The sequence below is a fragment of the Amphiura filiformis genome, chromosome 19, assembly GCF_039555335.1.
Source record: "Amphiura filiformis chromosome 19, Afil_fr2py, whole genome shotgun sequence".
Taxonomy (NCBI): Eukaryota; Metazoa; Echinodermata; class Ophiuroidea; order Amphilepidida; family Amphiuridae; genus Amphiura; species Amphiura filiformis.
Genome location: NC_092646.1, coordinates 35,874,245 through 35,901,940, shown reverse-complemented (window position 1 = coordinate 35,901,940; position 27,696 = coordinate 35,874,245). Strand labels below are relative to the sequence as shown.

General features: G+C 35.3%; 1 protein-coding gene across 2 annotated transcripts in view; it reads right to left on the bottom strand.

Annotated features, from left to right (window-relative positions):
* LOC140141234 (transcription termination factor 2-like) overlaps positions 1-26,858 on the bottom strand; it is a 77,698-nt gene extending 50,840 nt beyond the window's left edge. For both annotated transcript variants that reach the window (XM_072163038.1, XM_072163039.1), the window contains exons 1-7: positions 26,794-26,858; positions 11,012-11,266; positions 10,159-10,381; positions 8,979-9,213; positions 5,703-5,760; positions 4,040-4,262; positions 2,819-3,068 (exon numbers count right to left, since the gene is read on the bottom strand). In XM_072163038.1, coding sequence (XP_072019139.1) covers positions 2,819-3,068; positions 4,040-4,262; positions 5,703-5,760; positions 8,979-9,213; positions 10,159-10,381; positions 11,012-11,226 — 1,204 coding nt within the window. In that variant the 5' untranslated portion in view covers positions 11,227-11,266; positions 26,794-26,858. The remainder of the gene's footprint in view (positions 1-2,818; positions 3,069-4,039; positions 4,263-5,702; positions 5,761-8,978; positions 9,214-10,158; positions 10,382-11,011; positions 11,267-26,793) is intronic.
* Between the last annotated feature and the right edge of the window lie 838 nt (positions 26,859-27,696).

Below are 27,696 nucleotides of genomic sequence, written 5' to 3'. Positions count from 1 at the left end.
TTCTTTGGGTTACTTCATTATAAATGACAACAATGAGTCTCAAAAGGGGTAAAAACTCATTATTTTATTTCATGCAAATTCATTATCATTTCAAAGTTCAGATGGGGTGTCAATAATTCTCAAAATATTAGAGTGTCAAACCCTTAGGAACCTTTAAAAAATGAAATTGAATTTGTGCTGTGTAAAACATAGCTGCCATCTGGAGAGAACATTTTGTTTAACAATTTAATACACAACTTTGAAAGAGTATCTGTAACCAACATTGGGTTCATACTTACTCATATTTAGTCGGTAATAATTGTTGTATGTTCCTTTACACTTCAGTGTCTTAAATATGCCAGTTTCAATATAAAACAATTAGTAAATTGATACTCATCCAGATGCAAAATTACTACATGTTTTTAAGGTTAAACTTTATCTTCACATGAAAAATTCATGAAATAGTCATTTTGTCCTGCCCAATAGATACACCGATGCATAAGTGAGGATTCTGCATCAATCGGTTGTACTAGTCATGGAAAACCTGTATAAATGGGCTAATAAAAGACCCTCCTGTGTCATTTGTTCTGGATAGGACCAATTTTTTAACACATAATAAAGCATACTTAAACTTTAGAAATAGCTGCATTAACAAGAAACTATCAATATTATTGCATAAAAGATCCCCAGCAATTAAAATCCACTACAAACAGGGGTAATGTTCTGCTTAAATTAGGAATATTGCAATTTTAGTTAACCAAAGTTCAATTAATGGCAGAATGATACCATATGTGTTCTCAACAACTGGACAATAATTTGTACACTAAAGTGGTTTGTAAGCATAACTTGCAACAAAATGCAAAATTTTCACGTAGAGATGGCTCTGTTTGTTTAACAATTCATGGAAGTGACATAATTGTGCTGGAGAGGACATGTGTTAAATTGCAAACAGAATCGTGGATACAGGGTTGCAAAAATGCAATGAATACCAAATCATGTGCCACCTTGGTAGAAGGAAGACCACTCTTCCTCTACAAATTTCACATTAAATACTATAACCCTTCTTATTTCAACAATTAGTAATTAACTTCATTTCTGAAGAGAACACATTTTTAACGCGAACTGTGGTATCAAGAACAAGTGGTCTACTGTATGTAAAATAAATGAATTCCTAAATCAGTGCCCTGTCCCATCAATTGGTAATATAACACAGATTATACAGGTAGAGTAAGGGTTTATATTTCCTCTTTAATGTTAACAAAAATGGAAGCATGTACTGGAGAGGACGTACACTCATTTTTTTATTTAACGCAAAATGCCAATTTTACAAGAATCTACCGAATTTTAACATTTTTGCACCAATTTTCACCATTCAACTTGCATGATGTTCCACACATATCATATTTTCATTGCAACAAGCACATTGCCTAATTTGTCAAAGAATTAATTCAGAATACATGGGCAAAATGAAATGAGACTCCAAAATTGGGTTAAAAATGTACCTTTTGGCAAATTTTTTATACAAAATATAGACAGAAATCTGTAAAAATGCTCAAGTAGCTTGTAGTTTGTGGCATACTTAGAATAAAGTTAATAACACTGCATTATCACCCTAATTATATCAACCAGATATGATAAAAGCTATTTTTGTGAATGTGCAGTGGCGTAGCTAGGGGTGGGCACGCCCTGGAAAAATCTGGGGGAAATTTTGGAGCGAGAAGAGGAAAAGAGAGAAAGGAAAGGGGGAAAGAAAAAAGAAAAGAAGGGAAAAAGAAGGGAAAAAGAAAGGAAAGAAGGGAAAAAGAAAGAAGGGGAAAAGGGAAATGAAAAAACAAAAGGGAAGCCTAAGAGGGATGGGGGAAGGAATAGGGAAAGGGAATGAAAGAAGGAAGAAACAACAACTTGCATTTTTATTGTGGGGAAGCAATTCCAGGGGTCAAGTTATAGGGGTCAAAGGTCAAATTTCGAAATTGGTCCAATCGAGCTCAAATTCAACAGGAATTATTCTTACAACATTCTAAACATATTAAAAATATTTATGACCCCAAAGGTCAAAGTTTAGGGGTCAAAGGTCAAATTTCTAAATTGCTCAAACTCGACCCATTAACATGTCGGCTTGTGTGTCATGTCTCGCATGACTTTCTATATAGCTCTTGTTCTACTTCTTACATTGTAAATTCATTTTTGTTTCCTTTCAGATATTAAAAATTCTAAAATCAAAACTTTACATTTTTTACATGGCAAAATTTTTACAAATGTATGCAAGGAGGCTTCACCTGATGGTATAAAAATGCCCAAAACCCATGAGCTTCCGGGGGCTTTGCCCTCTGGACCCCCACCAGGGGCCCTAAAGAGGGCCCCTGGACCCCACGCCAGTGGTCGCTCCGCTCGTTATGCTCGCTTCGCTCTATTTAATTATTAACTTGGGTGAAATTTTTGGAGCCTTGCCCACCCTGGCAAAGAGGGCTGGCTACGCCCCTGTGAATGTGTCATTTATAATGAAATAGCTCCTTTACTAATTGGCACTCTATAGGGAATAGACATGGCCATCCAGACAGTGCATGAAAAAGCTGTTATTAAAATCGCCATGCAATTACGCAACTTGCGGACGTAAGAATAAGAATATTGGCGCAAATCAGAAAATATGAATTACACACAGGTATACTTTTAGTACCAGAGACAGTCCCAACTTATGTCCCCGGCTTATGTCCTTCACTTATGTTAATTTATAGTCTTGTCTTGTATCATCTCAAAACACCACTGACACTTTGGGCCTGATGAATAGGTCCCCTGTACTGCTGATATACATGTACATGTATGTAGAAATCGAATAGCTTACTTTGAGCACCAGAGGAACTGGTACTGCTGGAGTCAGAAGGCTTCCTTGCTTTTGTTTCAGCAACAATGAAACAATCATCATCACTACTATCATCTTCTGATGCAGGTTGTCTCCAGCCAGACTTATCTTGCATCCTTCCATCCAGACTTACATGTATCTTCTTACTGGCTGTTAATCTCTGCTGATCTTCGGAATGATTTGATTGTGAAGTCTTATTAATTGTTTGGAGCGGTTTTCTTGATACCGAATTCTGATAACATTAAAGAAAAGAAAAGAACAGGTTACATCAACAGCATTATAATCATAATGCATGATGCTTATGCAGTTAATGTGCTTACAAAACTTTTCTTTTACAAATTTAACCAAAAGATCCTATTTTTCAAATATTTTTAAAAACACACCTGGCTATTTATAGTTTTTAAATACATAATAATCAATATGTATATGTAATTGTACTTTTCACTTTTCAATAGGAATGCTATACATTTAAGATATAGCAACTGATAAAAAATATCAAATTATTTAGCACAATTACTAATAATAGTTGTATCGGATTCATGATAAATAGATATAATTTGCTGCATATGCCACAAAGGGATCATGTACGGTAATGTATTGCCGAATATTTCATGAATATTTTATTTTCGATGCTGGATTTTAACAAGACAGACAAAATTGGAAGTCATGGTAATTTTTTTTTTCAGAGGATTTTACTTGACTTGAAAAAGACGCAAATAAACTTACAATTTTATGAAAATGAACCAAACCAAAATGGGAGAAATATTTTTACAATTTTATGAAAATGACCCACAAAAACAAATGCTTTGAGACAGTATATACATGTATACTGTTGTTTAATTTATTTTGAGCATTTGACACTTTACTTGGAACCTTACTTGTAGGTTTTACTATGTATACCAACGTAGTAACCTTGTCTTCTAACAAGGAAGTTCAAAGATCTACTCACCCAATTGGCAGGTGGAGGAAAATGTTTAATGTTCACCACTTGTAGTGACTTCCAAATAATTAAGACAATTAGTATACATTTGTATACATTGCAATTTAAAAAATTATACTGAACTTTAACTTGCTTTATAATTCTAGCATTCTCAGTTGATATATCCATGGGCATTTTGTTGTACACTTTTCGATGCACTTCAATAGCTTATGGAAAAACCCATTACCTCAGATACCAACTTGAATTGTGCTCAATTGCCTTACCTCTGGTGGGCCTGTAACCACTTGACCACGCCTTCCTTTGCCACCCCTAAATCCTTCTCCATCACCAGATCTCTGTTTACAGTCACGTGCAAAGTGTCCACGCTTCCCACATTCGTAGCAACTCTCATCACGTCTATTACGTGGTGGGCTTCTGCCGCCACCACCACCCCTACGTCGTCCTCTGGCAATTTCAACTTTGACATCTTTGCCGCCGCAGATACGTCTGTAGGATTGCAGATACAAAACTGATTAGAATAAATGTGTGACATTGAAAATAATCATAAAGTGTTCCCTGTGAAACAGTTTGCCTACAATGTACTTGCTATATAAATTAGCATTAGTAACAAGTCATCTTGATGATCATACTACATGTACAACTTGGGTAGGTCATTCTTATTATCATTTAAGGGCAGAGCACCCTTAGGACAAACCAAAAGTTTGATGACGTCCTATAATTTAACGATTTCAAGTGCTTTCAAAACCTAATAAATTATAAACTACATTTTTACAAAATATTTATGTAAACAGCTCGACTATATGACCCCATACCATGAAAAAGTTGGGAATAAAATTTTTTTTTTTTTAAATCGCATTTCGCATTTGTTTTTAAATTTATCGTGAGCTTTGAGACAAACCTTTTTTTTTTTTTTTTTTTTGAATTGACCTTACAGCGTTATGGCCTTCACTTGTATCTGTTGCCAAGTTTAAGGTCCTTGACCCGATCGACAGCCTCATCCCCCTGATTTACCTCATTGTTGATGAGATTTTTGGTATCATTTAATAGATCCTATTTTTCTCATACCATCCTGAAATTTGACATTCCAAATCAATGTATTTCCGAAGAAAGAAAGAAAAACACATCAATTTATGGTAACCAAGCTTCCCACACCCATTTACACTGTGGATAGGTTCAGCAAATTTGACTTCCATGAAATCGGGACATGCACAAAAATTCTGTAACCTTACTGCTATAGTTAGTAACAACTTTCTAATACTGCTTTATGATTAAATGTTGGTGTTATTCCTGCTACATGCACACTCTCTAATAACATGTAATTGAACTATATATTGACATAAAATCACTGTTTCTCATCACAAAAGAAACTGTAAGATGAAGTTTAATATGCTGGCATACCTTCGCTTTGTGTTGTTTTGCTGTTTACAATGATTGGGACCACCATGCAATAAACACTTAGTTTGATCAGCTCGTAATCAGCAGGCCTTATACCATCTCAGATTAATATCGATATATTGTATTTTGGGAACTCTCTTGTGACACCTTGTCAGAAGCATCACAAATTATTAATTCAAGTCATACTTTCTACTAAAATGATGGGCATAAGAAACAACTCCCATATGTGACGCGATCTGGTCCATAGGGGCCAAAGACGGCAAATTTGAAATTGAGATAAAGGCAACAATAAAATACGTAAGAAAACAGACTTTAAAACCAACTATGCCATACCTTTGGTATTTTCAGTATCTGATAGCCTAATGTTTGTTTAAGGTAATAATTATAATAGTAACTCAATTTTAAAAATATGCCTCCTTTGGCCCCTATGGAGCAGATCGCATCACATATGTCAAAGTACTTAAACTGATATCCCAGGATCTTTTCACATATAGAGAGCTCTGGTACATGTACATTGCATATTTTACTAACCTGTGGAGTTTTTTCACTGCCGTCATACGACCACCATATAAAAGCTCCTTCTGTTGTGCTGCAAAATTAATTGATCAAAAACAAGTGACAATTGATTCTTTTGATTGTATAAAAATAAAATGTAAATCACCTAAATATCCCCAATATCATGGTCTGACTTAAGTTTTTGTTTTCTACTCTGGGCCAGTGAGATTGTAAAGCTACTGGCCCAGCAAAAAATTTACTGACCCAGGTTTCTCGATATTTTTGACTGCAAAATCAAGCAACTGACATCCAATGAACCCCAGTTCAAGAGATATCTATGTGATCTTAGCATCTTAATCATGACGTGCTTGCTCACGTTTTTCTTCACTGGTCTTTTCGTTTTAGCCAATAGGATTAATTGGAGGCCAGCATAATTAACAAGAAAACGCTCCAGTTTGAAAATTAACACTATGTTAATTGTGTTGGGTTGCTCTTTGTATGTCCAGTGTGGCATGTTTGTAAACATATTCTTTGGGTTACTTCATTATAAATGACAACAATGAGTCTCAAAAGGGGTAAAAACTCATTATTTTATTTCATGCAAATTCATTATCATTTCAAAGTTCAGATGGGGTGTCAATAATTCTCAAAATATTAGAGTGTCAAACCCTTAGGAACCTTTAAAAAATGAAATTGAATTTGTGCTGTGTAAAACATAGCTGCCATCTGGAGAGAACATTTTGTTTAACAATTTAATACACAACTTTGAAAGAGTATCTGTAACCAACATTGGGTTCATACTTACTCATATTTAGTCTGTAATAATTGTTGTATGTTCCTTTACACTTCAGTGTCTTAAATATGCCAGTTTCAATATAAAACAATTAGTAAATTGATACTCATCCAGATGCAAAATTACTACATGTTTTTAAGGTTAAACTTTATCTTCACATGAAAAATTCATGAAATAGTAATTTTGTCCTGCCCAATAGATACACCGATGCATAAGTGAGGATTCTGCATCAATCGGTTGTACTAGTCATGGAAAACCTGTATAAATGGGCTAATAAAAGACCCTCCTGTGTCATTTGTTCTGGATAGGACCAATTTTTTAACACATAATAAAGCATACTTAAACTTTAGAAATAGCTGCATTAACAAGAAACTATCAATATTATTGCATAAAAGATCCCCAGCAATTAAAATCCACTACAAACAGGGGTAATGTTCTGGTTAAATTAGGAATATTGCAATTTTTAGTTAACCAAAGTTCAATTAATGGCAGAATGATACCATATGTGTTCTCAACAACTGGACAATAATTTGTACACTAAAGTGGTTTGTAAGCATAACTTGCAACAAAATGCAAAATTTTCACGTAGAGATGGCTCTGTTTGTTTAACAATTCATGGAAGTGACATAATTGTGCTGGAGAGGACATGTGTTAAATTGCAAACAGAATCGTGGATACAGGGTTGCAAAAATGCAATGAATACCAAATCATGTGCCACCTTGGTAGAAGGAAGACCACTCTTCCTCTACAAATTTCACATTAAATACTATAACCCTTCTTATTTCAACAATTAGTAATTAACTTCATTTCTGAAGAGAACACATTTTTAACGCGGAACTGTGGTATCAAGAACAAGTGGTCTACTGTATGTAAAATAAATGAATTCCTAAATCAGTGCCCTGTCCCATCAATTGGTAATATAACACAGATTATACAGGTAGAGTAAGGGTTTATATTTCCTCTTTAATGTTAACAAAATGGAAGCATGTACTGGAGAGGACGTACACTCATTTTTTTATTTAACGAAAATGCCAATTTTACAAGAATCTACCGAATTTTAACATTTTGCACCAATTTTCACCATTCAACTTGCATGATGTTCCACACATATCATATTTTCATTGCAACAAGCACATTGCCTAATTTGTCAAAGAATTAATTCAGAATACATGGGCAAAATGAAATGAGACTCCAAAATTGGGTTAAAAATGTACCTTTTGGCAAATTTTTTATACAAAATATAGACAGAAATCTGTAAAAATGCTCAAGTAGCTTGTAGTTTGTGGCATACTTAGAATAAAGTTAATAACACTGCATTATCACCCTAATTATATCAACCAGATATGATAAAAGCTATTTTTGTGAATGTGCAGTGGCGTAGCTAGGGGTGGGCACGCCTGGAAAAATCTGGGGAAATTTTGGAGCGAGAAGAGGAAAAGAGAGAAAGGAAAGGGGAAAGAAAAAAAAAAGAAGGGAAAAGAAAGGAAAGAAGGGAAAAAAGAAAGAAGGGAAAAGGAAATGAAAAACAAAAGGGAAGCCTAAGAGGGATGGGGGAAGGAATAGGGAAAGGGAATGAAAGAAGAAAGAAACAACAACTTGCATTTTTATTGTGGGGAAGCAATTCCAGGGGTCAAGTTATAGGGGTCAAAGGTCAAATTTCGAAATTGGTCCAATCGAGCTCAAATTCAACAGGAATTATTCTTACAACATTCTAAACATATTAAAAATATTTATGACCCCAAAGGTCAAAGTTTAGGGGTCAAAGGTCAAATTTCTAAATTGCTCAAACTCGACCCATTAACAGGTCGGCTTGTGTGTCATGTCTCGCATGACTTTCTATATAGCTCTTGTTCTACTTCTTACATTGTAAATTCATTTTTGTTTCCTTTCAGATATTAAAAATTCTAAAATCAAAACTTTACATTTTTTACATGGCAAAATTTTTACAAATGTATGCAAGGAGGCTTCACCTGATGGTATAAAAATGCCCAAAACCCATGAGCTTCGGGGCTTTGCCTCTGATTTCACCAGGGGCCCTAAAGAGGCCCCTGGACCCCACGCCAGTGGTCGCTCCGCTCGTTATGCTCGCTTCGCTCTATTTAATTATTAACTTGGGTGAAATTTTTGGAGCCTTGCCCACCCTGGCAAAGAGGGCTGGCTACGCCCCTGTGAATGTGTCATTTATAATGAAATAGCTCCTTTACTAATTGGCACTCTATAGGGAATAGACATGGCCATCCAGACAGTGCATGAAAAAGCTGTTATTAAAATCGCCATGCAATTCGAAACTTGCGACGTAAGAATAAGAATATTGGCGCAAATCAGAAAATATGAATTACACACAGGTATACTTTTAGTACCAGAGACAGTCCCAACTTATGTCCCCGGCTTATGTCCTTCACTTATGTTAATTTATAGTCTTGTCTTGTATCATCTCAAAACACCACTGACACGTTGGGCCTGATGAATAGGTCCCCTGTACTGCTGATATACATGTATGTAGAAATCGAATAGCTTACTTTGAGCACCAGAGGAACTGGTACTGCTGGAGTCAGAAGGCTTCCTTGCTTTTGTTTCAGCAACAATGAAACAATCATCATCTTCTGATGCATGTTGTCTCCAGCCAGACTTATCTTGCATCCTTCCATCCAGACTTACTATCTTCTTACTGGCTGTCAATCTCTGCTGATCTTCGGAATGATTTGATTGTGAAGTCTTATTAATTGTTTGGAGCGGTTTTCTTGATACTGAATTCTGATAACATTAAAGAAAAGTAAAGAACAGAACAGGAACAGCATTATAATCATAATGATGCTTGTGCAGTTTGCTTACAAAACATTTTTCACAAATTTAACCAAAAGATCCTATTTTTCAAATATCTTTAAAAACACACCTGGCTATTTATAGTTTTTAAATACATAATAATCACTAATGTATTTGTAATTGTACTGTTCACTTTTCAATAGGAATGCTATACAAAGATGTAGCTAGCAACTGATAAAAAATATCAAATTATTTAGCACAATTACTAATAATAGTTGTATCGGATTCATGATAAATAGATAATTTGCTGCATATGCCACAAAGGGATCATGTACGGTAATGTATTGCCGAATATTTCATGAGGATTTTATTTTTGATGCTGGATTTTAACAAGACAGACAAAATTGGAAGTCAGGGTAATTTTTTTTCAGAAGATTTTACTTGACTTAAAAAAGAAGCAAATAAACTTTAATACAATTTTATGAAAATGAACCAAACCAAAATGGGAGAAATATTTTTACAATTTTATGAAAATGACCCACAAAAACAAATGCTTTGAGACACACTGTTAATGTTTTATTTATTTTGAGCATTTGACACTTTTCTTGGAACCTTACTTGTAGGTTTTACTATGCATGCCAACGTAGTAACCTTGTCTTTTTAAACAAGGAAGTTCAAAGATCTACTCACCCAATTGGCAGGTGGAGGAAAATGTTTAATGTTCACCACTTGTAGTGACTTCCAAATAATTAAGACAATTAGTATATACATTGCAATTTAAAAAAATTATACTGAACTTTAACTTGCTTTATAATTCTAGCATTCTCAGTTGATATATCCATGGGCATTTTGTTGTACACTTTTCGATGCACTTCAATAGCTTATGGAAAACCCATTACCTCAGATACCAACTTGAATTGTGCTCAATTGCCTTACCTCTGGTGGGCCTGTAACCACTTGACCACGCCTTCCTTTGCCACCCCTAAATCCTTCTCCATCACCAGATCTCTGTTTACAGTCACGTGCAAAGTGTCCACGCTTCCCACATTCGTAGCAACTCTCATCACGTCTATTACGTGGTGGGCTTCTGCCGCCACCACCACCCCTACGTCGTCCTCTGGCAATTTCAACTTTGACATCTTTGCCGCCGCAGATACGTCTGTAGGATTGCAGATACAAAACTGATTAGAATAAATGTGCGACATTGAAAATAATCATAAAGTGTTCCCTGTGAAACAGTTTGCCTACAATGTACTTGCTATATAAATTAGCATTAGTAACAAGTCATCTTGATGATCATACTACATGTACAACTTGGGTAGGTCATTCTTATAATCATTTAAGGGCAGAGCACCCTTAGGACAAACCAAAAGTTTGATGACGTCCTATAATTTAACGATTTCAAGTGCTTTCAAAACCTAATAAATTATAAACTACATTTTTACAAAATATTTATGTAAACAGCTCGACTATATGACCCCTCCCCCAATAAGGAAAGTTTATAGGATCGCTTTGTACCCTTAGGAGAGACACTTTCATCCACGCCCAAATTTGAGATTTTTTGATACTTATTTTTGATGTTTCTTTCACTTGAAAATGACAATTTAAATATTATTTTAATATCCACCCCTGCGATCTTTTTCTAGACTTAAAAATCACTTATTTTGCTCATTCCTACTTCGTCTAAAAAGTCACATTTTTTATGCTAGGTCAGCACATAGCTTCCAAGTTGAAGTAACACTAAATTTCACATGCACTGATCCTTGATGAACAATGAAAATTTAATTACGTTCCATCCAGTTCTCTGACTGCATCTTTAGCATCTCTGCTGCTTTCAAACTCGATAAAAGCAAAACCTGGTGGATTCCTTGCTACCCAGACGTTCCTCAGACCACCATAGCGATTGAAGGTATCTTCAAGTTCTCCTTTTCTTGCGTTGTTGGGGAGATTTCCTACATACACCTTACAGTCTCTGCCATAATAACCACTAGACAAATAAGACATCTTGGAATTTGTTGTGGTAATGTGGTCTTTCTAAATGATTCTAGAATTAAAAAACAAAAAGGCACCCAAAGATCAGGGTAGTGAACCCAAGCCCTATGACCAAGTTTGATATAAAATTGGATAGATTGAGATTTATGTAGGTCGAGCTATGAATTTAATATATTGGACAACGTACATGTAGTCAAGTCCATTTTAAGACCAATACATGTAAAGCATTGGGCGTATATAAGCATCCAATTTTATCATTTATGCACATGTCAATTGCAACCCCTGCCCCTGGGTACCCGGGGATGGCTGGGACAATTAACTGCATTATTTTACATCTGTCCAGGATACGGGAGAGGCGAATCTTCGATCTTTTCATGTACAAATTTAAGCACTAATATTATAGGCCTATAAAGATGTTTTGATGTCAATCCAAAATGCAATTTTGTGTCAATTATGAGGCTATTCTGTAAAGGCCCATACCCCATATCTTACTACATATGTTTTCAGATATCATTTTCATAATATTTACAACTTGTTTTTAAAATTAAATAACCATCTATTGTGAAACAAAATTGGTCAAACTTTTAGCGCACACAAGTTAGTATTTGTTTCATGGGGTTGCAATAAAGAATACAGGCCTGTAGCCAGCCCTCCCGAGTTAGGGGGTTCGTTTTTGCATATTTAGGATTAAAAGATGGAAGTAATGGCTGCATAGCGGCCATATCGCCATGCAAGCACGGCACAGGGGGATGTCTGAGGGGGATGTGCCCCCCTCGGTAATGGAAGAATTTTGAAAAATGAACTCCCAATTGAAGGCATTTGCTGCACTATTCTTACAATTGAGTGGCCCAGTATAAAAACGGCCCATGGCACATTTTTCATCATTGGGAGAAATCGGCACTGTAAATGTACGAATGTTCAATAAAATACATAAGAAATTTGATGCAAGATTAAATTGACAACATTCCCGAGTTACATTCATGTGTTATGTTTGTATGGATGACCTTTGGTGACCTTTGACATTTTTCAACAGCGCCCTCTATTTTTCAAAAATGTGCCATGGGCCGTTTTTATACAGGGCCACTCAATTATCACGAATATATGGGCTCAATATATATTATAGCAAAGAAGCAAATTAGCGCTGTTAAATAAAACAAGAAAAAGTTGCAAATCAGGTGCAGGTGGATGTCTGAGTGGAGATGTGCCCCCCTCCGAATTTGCAGAATTTTGAAAAATGGGAGTCCCAATTGAAGGCATTTGGTCCCACATTTGGAGCACCATTTTTACATTATTATCCCAGTTATAGTACATACCTCTAAACTACAATGCTTTGTAACCCATCACTTGAAAAGGATTTAGCCAAAGCAAACAAATACTAGAGCTATTTAAGAATTCTATAAACATCTAGGTAGAAGCTTATTATCCTCTTCAACAATAGGATTATTGATTGGTTTCAAAGGTGTTTGACCGGGAGCTGTCAAAATGAGATCCATGTATAGCAACAAATTGACAGGTGAATACGACCTTCATGCACATTTTACACTGTAACTCAGAATACAATTGGCCGACTTTATGACTCATTCGTGGTGTACAGTCAGTCTCATATGTTCTAGTGTATTATATAGTGAAGTCGCCATCTAATTTGCATAATTAATGAGCTAATTTGCATAAATGCTAATTAATTATGCAAATTAGGGGGTGGCTTCACTGCATAATACATTAGAACATATTAGAAACACTTCAAGGCAAAAGTATGCAAAATAAAAGTACCCTGAACATTTATGCATGGATTTTTAGCAAAATATTGGCAACTAGCGGTCACCCGTCTTTCGCGGTCAGGGTCTTTCGCGGTTGGTAAATTTTGTACATTTTGTGTACATGTAAATGTTTTATTTAATATGATTAATGTATGAGAGGAGATGATCATTCTGCGTGTTTCTACTGAGGGTAAAATTCGGGCCATGCCGTCGCGTGCCGTGCCGTGCGGGTAACGAGCCCAGTAGAAACGACTTGGGGTAATCGGTTGCCGTGTCATGCCGGGTCATGTGCTCGCCTTTCGTGAACCACCTCTTGAGGTGGATCATGCCGGGTCAAAGCGTGTAATCTGCGCAGTAGAAACGAGCCGTGTCATTGGTTGCCGGGTCGAGGACATGCGTGTTGCAAAAATAACGCGATTTATATTCTACTTGTATAGTCTAGCTTAGGCCTATGATGTAGTAGGTTCCTTCTTTCCGATATTATATACACTGGACACATGTGTGACTCGCATGAACTTGATGAAGTAAAGTGGATATGACTTTACTTAGTCTAGGCCTACTTTTTATAGGCCCCCTAGTTAATGAGTTGGTTATATCTTTATAATTAATGAGTTGGTTATATATGAGCTGTAAATTAATTATCATAATAGCCAATTACTAGATCCACTGGTAAATTAATGCAATTTGGATTTTACGAAAATACTAAACTGTGATTGTAGGTCATATGCCATGAGCTGCCATCCGTGAGACATTTAAATTTAGGATATAATTAACCGTCAAATCTGTTTTCCGTACTTCGGTTTACAGGAAAAAAATGCCGTGCATCGTCTATGAGACACGGCTTTCTGGTCTCAGTAGAAACAAGCTGGGTAACGGTGGCCGGATTATGATCGGTATTTTGTGCCCGGAAAATAGCGGGTCAAAAAGCCGTACGCTCAGTATAAACACGCTCATTTAGAACTTAGAAGTATAATATTTAGTATCTTTTCCATATAAATCAATGGCTTGAAATCCCGGGCTTGAAATTGCAATTAGATCATGTCTTGCCCCTGTGGGATGCTGGTCGCTCTGATATTTAAGATTTTTATGCATTTGTTTCTGCAGTACTTTTTAGCCCATTTTGGACAAATTTGTTGCCCCTTTTAGCTCATTTTTTATCATTTTCATCCAAGTTTGTCCCCCACCTTGAAATGTACCTTCTGCCCCGCCTCCTGCAAAAGTCCTGGCTACATCACTGAGCAGATGAACACAATTTTATTCACATCCCTCTTGGCCCCTGTGGCCTGCTGGCTGATCTGATATTTTAGATTTCTATGCATTTGTTGTACTTTTTATTTGTTAGCCCATTTTGGATAAATTTGTTGTACTCTTTAGCCCATTTGTGACAATCCCCCCCATGAAATTTGCCTCGCCCCCCTCTCTCTCTCTCTCTTTCTGAAAAGTCCTGGCTACACCACTGTGCAGCTGAGACAATTTTATTCGCATTTCCTTACACTCTATTTCATATAAAGTTATGATCATACCTGATCGTACATTATGCTGATAACATTAAACATAGCACTACCACAAAGCAGAGTAGGCCTATTCATGGTGTGGTTTGGCAACCCTGATTAATTTGTCCTTCAAAAGTTTCACTTTAACTATAGGTTCTCCATAAGAACACAGAATACATGCTAATGTTGATCAATTAGTTGAATAAACAATTTAGATGTTAATTGAGTTTCTACTGTGTCATGCAATAGTTGCTTCTACTGTGTCATGTAATAGTTGAGACTACAGGCATAATATCCTCACACCGATGACAGGATAGAAGGCCTAATTCAGGCTATGTCAACATTAGTGTATTGTGTTGGCGTGAAAAGTTGTAGCATGCAGGTGCGCTGCCACTGCCTTTGCCCTGCCTTTGAAACTAATTAACATAATTTGACACCCTTAACGTAAACAAAAACATAATTGGACGTTTTATTGGGGTGCGGACAACTTTGCGGCTTTGTTTACTCAAGAGCTTTAATTTGATATATAAAATGATGCAGTTTGATGGCAAATTTGAATTCACCTATTCATTCATTCAATCTATCTTTATTCTGGTAAGCTCTTTCAATACATAAGTACTGATCTCCCAAGAGGTCCAGATCAGACAATATCAATATACATTGTATAATAAATTAAACAATCAAAATACAAAGAATACTATAATACAAATGAGGATATGAAAATAATACAGTAATGTATATACACAGGCATGAAAAAAGATGAAAATAATAGGAACTACATCATTACCATTATTATCATAAACCAAAAACATAATTACAAAATATATACACAGTATTGTTAAACAGCAATAGCATTTTTGAACTCATACATACTCATGGCCATAAAGTTTGAAATCGAATGTTCAGTGGAAGATTATTCCAGAGTACTGCAGCTCTGTAATTGAATGTTCTTTTACCAGCAAAAATATTCCATGTAGGAACAATCAGGGCATTATGAGTTTGACTTGAGTACCTTTGTCATGACTTGAATGTGTAAAACTGAAAATAGATGAGAGATAAGATGGAGCTATTTGTTTAAGACACTTGAAAGTAACAATCAGTGATTGATTATCCCATCTACAATTTAGTTTTACCCAATTCAGGTCTTCCATCATTTTGTCAATTGGAGTTCTGATGTCAGCATGGAGAAGCATTCGAGCAAGCTTGTTCTGCAAGACCTGGAGCTCATGATGATAATTAGCATTGAAATTATTCCAAACAGAACTACAATAGTCAAAATGAGGGAAGACTAGAGCTTTAGCGAGCATGTTCACAGTACTAGGTGGAAGATAATTCTTGACTCTACCAATTACACCGATACGCTTTAGATACATTAGATGACATATAATTTACGTGTTCACTCCAAGATAAGTTTGGGTCAAATACTACACCTAAATATTTGTATTTATTTACAATTTCTATGCTCTCATTTCCATAGGCAAGAGATATATCCTTAAATTTACTTAATTTCTGTCTAGAGCCGAATAGCACGATCTTAGTCTTTTTAATGTTTAAAGTGAGTTTATTAGACTTGAACCATTTAGCTATCATATCTAGGTTACTCTTGAGATTAGACTGTAATATTGTTGGATCTGGTGAACTAACTAAAAGAGTTGTGTCATCTGCATACATTACGCACTTACAATTAACAGATTCTGGTAAAGAATTAACAAAAATAATAAATAACAAAGGACCCAATATTGATCCTTGTGGTATCCCAATATTAATATCTTTAAAATCAGAGAGAGTTGAATTTATATTGACAGCTTGGGATCTACCACTCAGATACGATTTGAACCAGTCCAGTGACATGCCAGTGATACCATATGAATACAATTTATCAAATAAAAGATCATGATTTACCGTATCAAAGGCTTTTTTAAGATCTAAGAAAATTGACCCGGTTACTTTACCATCATTCATGTTATTCAGGATATAATCAGTTACATCTAGGAGAGCAGTATTAGTACTGTGATTAAGTCTAAAACCTGACTGGCATGGATTTAAAATATTGTTTAATGTAAGGTAGTTGTACAATTGATCATGAACGGTTCGTTCTAAAATTTTAGATAATATTGGCAGAACTGATATAGGCCTATAATTGCTGACTTCATTCTTGCCACCATCCTTGTAAATAGGTGTAACCTTTGCTTTTTCCACACAGTAGGAAAGACAGAAGTTAACATGGAAAGGTTACATATATGTGCAAGGGGGTGACAGATGACAGGAGCAGCTAATTTCAAGAGTTTAATACACACATTATCAATACCAGTACTTTTGTTATTTGAAAACTGACAAATTTGATCAAATACAAAACTTGGTGTTATAATATCAAATTTAAAATCTGCATTTTCAACATCATTATTGAGTTTGTGAACACTATCATTACTACACTTAAATTCATCAGCTAATGTGTTTCCAATAGAGGTAAAGTAAGTGTTAAAATGATTAGCTGTTTCTTTATCATTTGAAGTGAACCCATTCTGAGTTTGTACATTAGTAACATTCGATTTATTCTTAGGAATTATTTTCCTAATTGTACTCCATAATTTCTTAGAATCTTTTACATTTTCATTGATGGCCTTGTTACAATAGTTCCTTTTCAATGTCTTATTAAGTTTATTGACTTTGTTTCTTAAGTGTCTTGCCATATTCCAATCATCAGAATTATTGGTTTTATGAGCTTTAGCAAAATAATAGTCCCTGTCTTTAGAAAGTTTTATATAATCTCCTGTAATCCAATCAGGTAATGAACCCTTGACACGCTTCTCTTTAACAGGACAATGAAAATTACAGGCATCATCAAACATAGTTTGAAAAGTATGGTGTGCATCATCTACGTTAGAACATTTTATAACATCATCCCAATTCGTTTTCTTAATAGTGTCAACAAAGTCATGTTCATTCAAGTTCTTAAAAGATCTAGATTTAATAGTTTTTGGTGGAGCCTTAATTTTCTTATTTTTTCGTACAATATAAATAAGCGAATGATCAGAAAGCCCTAAACTATGCACACCTGAACACGATACTTTGTTAGGTTGTGATACAAATGCTAAGTCAATAATAGTTTTAGTTGTCTCAGTTATTCTGGTATAGTCACTAATTAATTGATTAAGGTTACTGTGAGTTGAAATTTTCTTAACTTTACTTGCATTCGGCGCTTACATATATCAAGATTAAAATCTCCAACAACAATAACATCATCATATAAAGATGTAGCGTTTTGAAAAATAAAATCTAATTTGTTCAAGTAATCAACCGTTGAGTCAGGTGGTCTGTATACAGTACCCAGAAGGATAGGCTTTGAGTAGGGCAGGTTGAGCTCTATCCAGTGTGCTTCAACATTACTATTATGCAAATCAGATTTTCATTAAAAACAATACCATCCTTAATATAACATAAAATCCCACCACCATCTTGTATATATCTATCAAGTCTACTAATATTATAACCATCTATATGAAGTTCACCATTGTCAATATTATCATTTAGCCATGCTTCAGTTAAACATAAAATATCAATGTTATTCTCATCAAGTAATATTCTGATATGATCAACTTTATAACGCAGACTTCTGATATTTACATGGGCTATATATTAAAACCTTTTGAAAGAGAACATTTAAAATCAATAAAAGTTTCACCAAATGGAAGCTCATCATTGCACACTCTAAAAAAGCAATTGTTACAGATCCATGAATCAATATTATTACAACAGGAAGTATTCATATCAGTACAAGATAAATGGAAGTCAAGATTACAGTTATTACACACAATATAATTACAGTTATCAATTTTACAAGAACACTCACCACAATTATTATAGTTTTTAGAAGATCTTTTCTTACTTCTATTAATATCATTGGTGTCATAAGATTCATTATTGCACATAGTATTTTCATTACCAATTGAAGGAACATGATTAACATTTGAGTTACAATTACTTTGCATTATATGTAGATAAATTGCAGAATCAGGATTAGAATTTTCAATATCATCAACATAAACATTAGCATTTAAATTACTGGCAGCCCTTTTGCTGGAGGGGCTCATGTCTATTTTACTACATTTATTGACCATAGAAGGATGCATATAATTCATATTCAAATCATTTGTTGTCAAGTGTTCATGCCGACTGTCAAGAAGTACCTTAAAAAAGAGATATAGTTCTTGGCAAGTTGTTTAATTCGATACCTCTAAGGTGCAGATAGTCCGTTTTTGTTAGATGGTTAATTCCGATATTGTTATTGTCTATGTAAGCTGCCAAGTTTGTTTCCCTACACAAGCATACCTATATCATATATACCATGTCAGATGTACGGTATATTGTATTGGCAAATATCCATAAAAGCGTTCATTTTAAAATTATTTTGATAAATTGTCACATTTTATGCCATGTATATTAATATCCTTAAAAGTAACCGTGGATTTGCGAACAATTTGTCGACATAAATGACCTTCCCGGAGAAACGGTAGCCCAAAATGGGTTATATTTCATAATATGCAGACGAATGGTCAAATTAATAGAAAAATACCTGTGATAAATTTATCTTTTTTTTTTTTTTATGTCTAAACTATGCAAGGCATTAACAGCTGCTATCGGTATGATATCGCTGATGGGTTGGCGCCAAGATAGTTGTTAACCTCCTGTTTGAAGCTCAGCCGATTCTGGTTAGAGCCCGGGGGTTAGAGATAATTGGACCAGGTAGAGCGTTCCAAAGGTGAGCTGAGGATGGAAGGAATGACCTCTGGTGGCTGACCAGGTTGGATCTTGGGATTTTGACAGCTTGGTCGTGGGATAATATCTGTGGGATAATATCTGTACAAATTGTCGCACTACGAGTGACATATGGTATATTTGCAACCCTACTGTGGATTTGTGAACAATTTGTCGACATAAATGACCTTCACGGAAAAACGGTAGCCCAAAATGGGTTATATTTGGTAATATGCAGACGAATGGTCAAATTAATAGAAAAATACCTGTGATAAATTTATCTGTACAAATTGTCGCACTCCGAGTGTCATATGGTATATTTGCAACCCTACTGTGGATTTGCAAACAATTTGTCCACATAAATGACGCTTGGGATAAATTATTAGAAAAAAAGGGTTTTTTTTGCTTAGTCCTTTTTAGTTCATAATATGCAGACGAATGGTCAAATTAATAGAAAAATACCTGTGATAAATTTATCTGTACAAATTGTCGCACTCCGAGTGACATATGGTATATTTGCAACCCTACTGTGGATTTGTGAACAATTTGTTTACATAAATGACCTTCATGGAAAAACCGTAGCCCAAAATGGGTTATATTTGGTAATATGTAGACGAATGGTCAAATTAATAGAAAAATACCTGTGATAAATTTATCTGTACAAATTGTCGCACTCGAAAGTGTCATATGGTATATTTGCAACCCTACTGTGGATTTGCAAACAATTTGTCGACATAAATGACGCTTGGGATAAATTATTAGAAAAAAAGGGGTTTTTTGCTTAGTACTTTTTAGTACTTTTAAGTACTGCAAGTACGGTATTTCACATTGAAATTGTTTTGTTTAGAAAGGTGATTATTTAATTTAAAATAAGAGGGGTCAACCATGTCTGTAGGAAAATAATTAGCAAAGCTATGGGCAAATGTATTTTGCCAAATTCTGTGACCATCATTGACGGTACCTTACAATGAATTACTGTACAAAAAAGCAAGTACCCATTATGCAACATTTTTCAGCACAGCAATCAATTTTACAGAAAAGAGATTTTATTTGAAAAAATCTTACTATCACTGTATGATAACGTCTGTATCAAGGTGTACCAATTGACACTTTTTAACTTTCAACCTGAAGTTTCTGGTGTCAAAATTTCAATTTTATTTGTATTTTCTACACAGTTATTAAGCTATTTCTGTGGTCACAAGTTGGGAGTTGAAGGAGGCCCTATATTATCTATACGCATCCATGGCACATGATACGTGATTATACCCTAGTTTCCTTGTGTGTACCCTTCTTCACTCTGTACGAAGGCTACAGCATCAATATATTGAAAAATGCAGGGTCCATCGATCATGTCAGTAAATATTTTGTTTTGGGACTGATTATTCGGACTACCACCCGGCATGCAGGTATTCCTGCATTAAATACATCAGAATTATTACCATTGCAAGATGGCTTAAAGCTAGCATTTCAAGTATCTCTTATAAGCTAATAACAAATGGTGCCTGCTGGAATCTCTTGAGGCATTGTCTTTTTTAAAGACATTTCTTGTTTGTACTTTAGTTTATATGATTACATGATATATTATTGATAATATTGCCATAAATTTCACTTTACAATTGTGCATTGGTGTTGTTTTGTTGTCAGGGGTGTAACTTTAAAATGGTGTTACACTCCTGACAACCAACTTAATGCACAATGAAGCAGACACATGTAACATAGCATGTCTGTTTCCATCATTATTAGTTTATTTGCACTAGATACAACAACAGAAAAATATGATTGCTCAATTTCATCAGCAATAACATTGTCAAAATCCAGGATAAAATTCAATGTTACACTCCTGACATTCTTAGGGTACACAGTTTGAACTCAAATTTATAATAAGAAAATGTAATTTACAAACATCAATTTAGCATTGAATGTTGAATGAAAGGTAACAGAACACCTATTCAAAATATGGAAACTGGAATTTTCAGCTGTTGATTAATATTCTTTCTTGAGTGATTTTGTTGCTAAATTAGAATTTGACCCCCTTTTTTTAAAATGTTGACTTCATTGGTAGATGACACATTTTTTGGTACTTACAAAAGATAAATTACACAGATATTTAGTACAATTATAATATAAGGGTACATGTTACTGGAACAAATATCAGGAATCAAATTGAATAGGTCTTACTTTTGCTATAGCTTACAGAAATTTCATGTTGAATTTCAATGTCCACAAAAAACGTTACCCTCCTGACCATTTTTGGCATCAAAATTCTCATATTTTTTTTGAAGCAGCCATAGAAAAAATTTTCTGGTAATGAAAGGTGGGCATCATAACTCATATTTAAGAATAATTACCTGCTCTAAAAATCATTTCAATTTACATAGGGTGGAAACTGAAAGGAGTCATTTTTTTTTTAAGTCGCCCATATTTACATAGAAATTTGAATTTTTTTTGAGGATAGGTCGGTGAAGGAAACCTACATAAATATGTTTTCTATACTTCACTTGACCCAAATATATGATTTTTATGGTGATAATCAAGTCGCATTATGGAATTTTAGAGGATTTTGATAGCAGTTCCATTAAAAAAAGCTGCTATCGCCATGAGACTAAGATCTAGAAACACCCCTAAATGCCATTTTGGGGAATTTTGCTAGCAGAATCTTTTTGATGAAAGTCAATCTTTGACAAGATGTACCTTTGTTACGGAAAGTGCTATGACAAAAATGTTTTCAGTTTTGGCTTTCTTTAAGGGCTTTAATTTGATATAAATTGTATATGTAAAATGATGCAGTTTGATGGCAAATTTGAATTCACCTAGCATACCTACTATATTCTGAATAAATAATGGGGTATTACCGGGTAATTACAATTTCAGCAGTGTTCGAAATAAGCACTTATCCTCTTGTCCTCTTGTCCAAAAATCACTGGGGACAACCATTGAGCTATGTACTTATCCCCTGGACAACCACTATTTGGATTCTTTGCACTCAAAAACATGACATATATATTTTGGGGACAACCAAAATGTTTTGAGGACAAGCAGAATTCATGCTTTAGTTTTCCTCGGGACAACCTCCATGATATTTTCCTTATTTCGGACACTGATTACAAGCATAAGATCTAGAGTTTAGACAAGAAGTACAAGAAGCTGTGTAATTAATATTATGACAAACATGCAACTATTTAAGCTACAGGAGCCTTGTATTTTTTAGTGCAACGTTGCACTAGCTTTGTGTATACACTTCATCCCATACCGTTGTGCAGAGCTACTCATGTACCTACGGTATGGGTTCCTCTCGACCTCGTACAGACAGGGTCTAATTCTGCATAAAACCGGGCAACGTTATTTCTATAGATCTGCTGCGCATTCAAATTGCATTGTATTGCATTGTAATTTCATTTGTGTCTATGCTAATTATGTTTACACAACATGAACTCACATGTTTTCAAGCAAATTCGCCGATAATAGGTGATCAAAAGCGATCGGAATGTTACAATCGCATTCAGCTTACTTCATATGAGATGATCTTTGGAAAAATACGGCATAATTTGTCTTGGTGTTTGCGGAATGACATGCAGTAAAATATTAATACGTTGCGGCAATTCATGATTGACAACTAACAATCGGCGTGTCCTTCGTATCCTCCACTGTCAATTTCTTATCCACTCACTAATCCTCACAAAAGCTTTGTGTTGATTACGTAATGTGTGGAGGCAAATTGCAATGAAATAATGAGTACTGTAGGCGGGCTCGAGGCGGGTTTCTTCTTCATCTTACGTAACAGTATTGTTCTCCAAAAACCCGGAAGCTTGTCGTTTGGAGCTCTAGCTGAAATACAGCAAGATAATGTAAGATAGTAAATGTAAACCTGTATTAATTTAGCTAGAGTATCTCGAGCTAACCTCGTACGTACTATTTTTTTTCGCAGTATTTTATATTATGTGGTACGTACACTCCAGTATTAATCCCATAAGACAAGCAGGACTATCATACATTTAACTAATTAACTTCCGTGTAATGCCATTTTAACAATCTGGCAATATCGTGTTTGACGGCCCACTGTTTTGCCGCCAAAATTTGACTCCCTAGCTTACTGAAAATTAATCAATAATATCTGCGAGCTGTATTTGGATGTTTTTCTGTCGTGCGCGGTGAAATACAAAGACGAGAGATTGCGTAGTTGTGCAAGTGAAATTATATAGGGTCTAACATCATCAAGCTTAATATATAATCGTGTTTGGCGGCCCACCTACACGCAAATAATAGAATTTTCCCATAGGGTGGGCCGAAACACGATTATATATATAGGGTCGAACATCATCAAGCTTAATATATAATCGTGTTTGGCGCCCACCTACACGCAAAATAATAGAATATTCCCATAGGGTGGGCCGCCAAACACGATTATATATATATAGGCTTTCCAACAAGCTAAAACTAAAAATAAGTCCTCGTCCGGAGGACGAGAAAGAGGGTTTCCTTTGGGGGGATAAATTACGCAGCAAAAGCGGGTTTAGAAGATTTTATGGGGGCTATATAACAAGCTTAAACTAGAAAGAGCGGGAACATTTTGGCGGGAAACTTAAGTTTTAAAAAGGCGGGAAAAGTATAAAACTGAACTTGGATCATCAAGCTTAATATATAATCGTGTTTGGCGGCCCACCAACACGCAAATAATAGAATTTTCCCATAGGGTGGGCCGCGAAACACGATTATATATATAGGGTCGAACATCATCAAGCAATATATAATCGTGTTTGGCGGCCACCTACACGCAAATAATTGAATATTCCCATAGGGTGGGCCGCCAAACACGATTATATATATATAGGCTTTCAACAAGCTAAAACTAAAATAAGTCCCGTCCGGAGGACGAAAGAGGGTTTCCTTTGGGGGATAAATTACGCAGCAAAAGCGGGTTTAGAAGATTTTGCGGGCTATATAACAAGCTTAAACTAGAAAGAGCGGGAACATTTTGGTGGGAAACTTAAGTTTTAAAAAGGCGGGAAAAGTATAAAACTGAACTTGGATCATCAAGCTTAATATATATCAGTGTTTGGCGCCCACCAACACGCAAATAATAGAATTTTCCCATAGGGTGGGCCGAAACACGATTATATATAGGGTCGAACATCATCAAGCTTAATATATAATCGTGTTTATGCCCACCTACACAAATAATTGAATATTCCCATAGGGTGGGCCGCCAAACACGATTATAAATATATAGACTTTCCAACAAGCTAAAACTAAAAATAAGTCCCGTCCGGAGGACGAGAAAGAGGGTTGCCTGTGGGGGGACAAACCGCGCAGCAAAAGCGGGGACGAGAAGATGTGGCGGGGCTAGATAACAAGCTGAAACTAGAAAGAGCGGGAACATTTTGGCGGAAACTTAAGTTTTAAAAAGGCGGAAAATTATAAAACTGAACTTGGATCATCAAGCTTAATATATAATCGTGTTTGGCGCCCACCAACACGCAAATAATAGAATTTTCCCATAGGGTGGGCCGCATGAAACACGATTATATATATAGGGTCGAACATCATCAAGCTTAATATATAATCGTGTTTGGCGGTCCACCTACACGCAAATAATTGAATATTCCCATAGGGTGGGCCGCCAAACACGATTATATATATATATAGGCTTTCCAACAAGCTAAAACTAAAAACAAGTCCCCGTCCGGAGGACGAGAAAGAGGGTTTCCTTTGGGGGATAAATTAAGCAGCAAAAGCGGGTTTAGAAGATTTTATGGGGCTATAACAAGCTTAAACTAGAAAGAGCGGGAACATTTTGGCGGAAACTTAAGTTTTAAAAAGGCGGAAAATTATAAAACTGTTTATTCTATGACACTATAATATATTGTGAGATTGCTCAACAATAAACCGTTAAAAATAGGCCTATATCATGCCGTCACAAAAAACAGGCCCCTAGCATGATTAAAATAATTATAAATCAACGCAATAGGCCTATAACTTGATTTTGCCTTTATTCCGTTAAGACTGTAACACAGAATATTGCTGTATGATTAAGCCAATGTAGGCTGCTTTGAAATCATTCCTAGTTTTTACATTTATTCCTTTCGGTAGGTACGGAATAAAGCAAATTAATCAACTGCGCTTGAATTATTTATTATTACCTCTAAAAATATCGTATAGGCCTATATCTCATACCATACCGGCACTAGAATGTCAGCATGATCATGTATACATGTATATAATCAACAAATATTTGCATATTACGTTATTACTGTTATATGCTTTGACTTGATACCGTGTTTAAAAGTTGGGAAATGACACTGATTCGATTTATTCCGTAAAAGAATAAGACTGATAATTAAAAAAGCAATTGCTTTTTTAAAAATAGGCCTATTATTACAGACAAAATTTTGACGGAATAAATTGCATACTTTATACTATGATTTATTCCGTCATTTTATAGCCGACACGCGACAATAAAAGATTTATTATTATTATTATTACAGGCAAAATGTTGACGGAATAAATTGCATACTTCATGCTTAGGACTACTATGATTTATTCCATTATTACTGTAACATGTTATGACTTGATCCCGTGTTTAAAAATTGGGAAGTGACACTGATTCGATTTATTCCGTTAAAAGAATAAAACTGATAATTAAAAAAAAAACATTTTTATATTATTAGGCCTACAGACAAAATTTTGACGGAATAAATTGCATACTTTATGCCTAGGCCTACTACTATGATTTATTCCGTCATTTTATAGCCCACACGCGACAATAACAGATTTATCTGCATAATTTTGACGGAATAAATGGCATGCCATAGTATAGGCCCTCTGGATTGCTATTTATTCCGTTAAAAACCCGGGTTAAAAACGCATACGTTTACAAAATGTACTATAACTATACGATTTACCGCTCCCAATTTTGTTTTAATAGGCATAGTAGGATAGGACAATAGGCCTAGAAAGAAAATGCTCTCAACAAAGACAAAAGCAACACTGGCAAACTGTATTTTATTTCATTTTTTTTTAAATTTACTATAATTTTCACCAAGATACATTTCTACATATCTTACCAAATTTTTTAACAAGATTATAGGACAATACAGCAAGAAAACATTAAACAATTCAAAAACATCATCATTTTTGCTATTTGCGTATAGTGCGACCAATTTTCAGTAAGCTAGGGGGTCCTACTTTGGCGCCAAAATAGTGGGCCGTGAAATACGATATTGCCAACAATCTTACCTAGATACAGACTTTAAGGTACATATTTCGAGGTGCATAACAGACACAAAATTTGTGTCATAACAAACACCAAATTGGTGTCGATGACCTGACATGCATGCATTCTTTTGTGATGGTCTTTCAATTTGTGCCGAGTGTCCTTGGCATACTTGACTATGCTTCAGTGGTCATGAAAGGATTCAATAGATAACCTCTGCCCCACTAATCCCCAGCTATTGTCTGAAATTGCACCTCGGAAGATATATTATAACAACTCAGTCCCTCAAATGATAGTCATATAACGACCAAAAGATAAATGACTGACTATCATTGAGGACTGAGTTCCGCAGTCTAAATCTTACCGTGACCATCAAATGATATCCGTTGAAATCCAAACAATTGAGTTGACTTCTTTTCTTTGTTTGTCAGAGCATGGAAATAAGAGAATAAGAAGGAACCACAACTTCATTCGATCGTAAAACCCATAAACTTCTAATCCCGTTTACCCATTCATTCATGAAAAGAAGAGGCTTGAGTACACAACCAATCGATTTCCTTTCCAGGACAGTCAGGCCCGCGACACTCCGGCACTTGTTGGAAGACATATGGTACAGCAGACAGTACATGTACAATGTGATTTTCTCATTTATAATTAGGATTACGTCATTGCCAGAGCTTGTTTATTTGTTCATTAGAATGATTGACAGCGGTGGGCGGACTTATACTCTTTGTACCGCTCAGGTACCGCTCACAAAACAAAGCTCTGGCAATGACGTAATCCTAATTATAAATGAGAGAATCACATTGTACATGTACTGTCTGCTCACTCTGCTGTATTAGATGTCTTCAGCTGCGGTATAGCACGGTATGGGCAGTTTGCAGAGAGTGTCGCTTCTCTACCTTTATTTTCTCTGGGACAGTCACATTGCCGATAATCACCTGAGCGAGTGAAAAAGTCACTGGAGGACATCGCAAGTAATTTTTCACGAACAATCGAATCGCATGACGTATTTTTGACCTACCCGGAAGTTCATTTTTAGAGCATGCGCAGTGATACCATGGTAGCATTGTTTACAAACATCTTCGAGGCAAATGAAATACAACAATATTCAGCTGTAATTTATCGAAAACCGCATCAAAATCCATCACTTTTTCGCGAAGTTACGATCAAGCAAAGTAAGTACTATTATTGCCGATCAATTTGTGATATTTTGTGACCTCAAATAGAAGTAAATTTTAAGAAAATGAAAGTAATATTTCCGAAC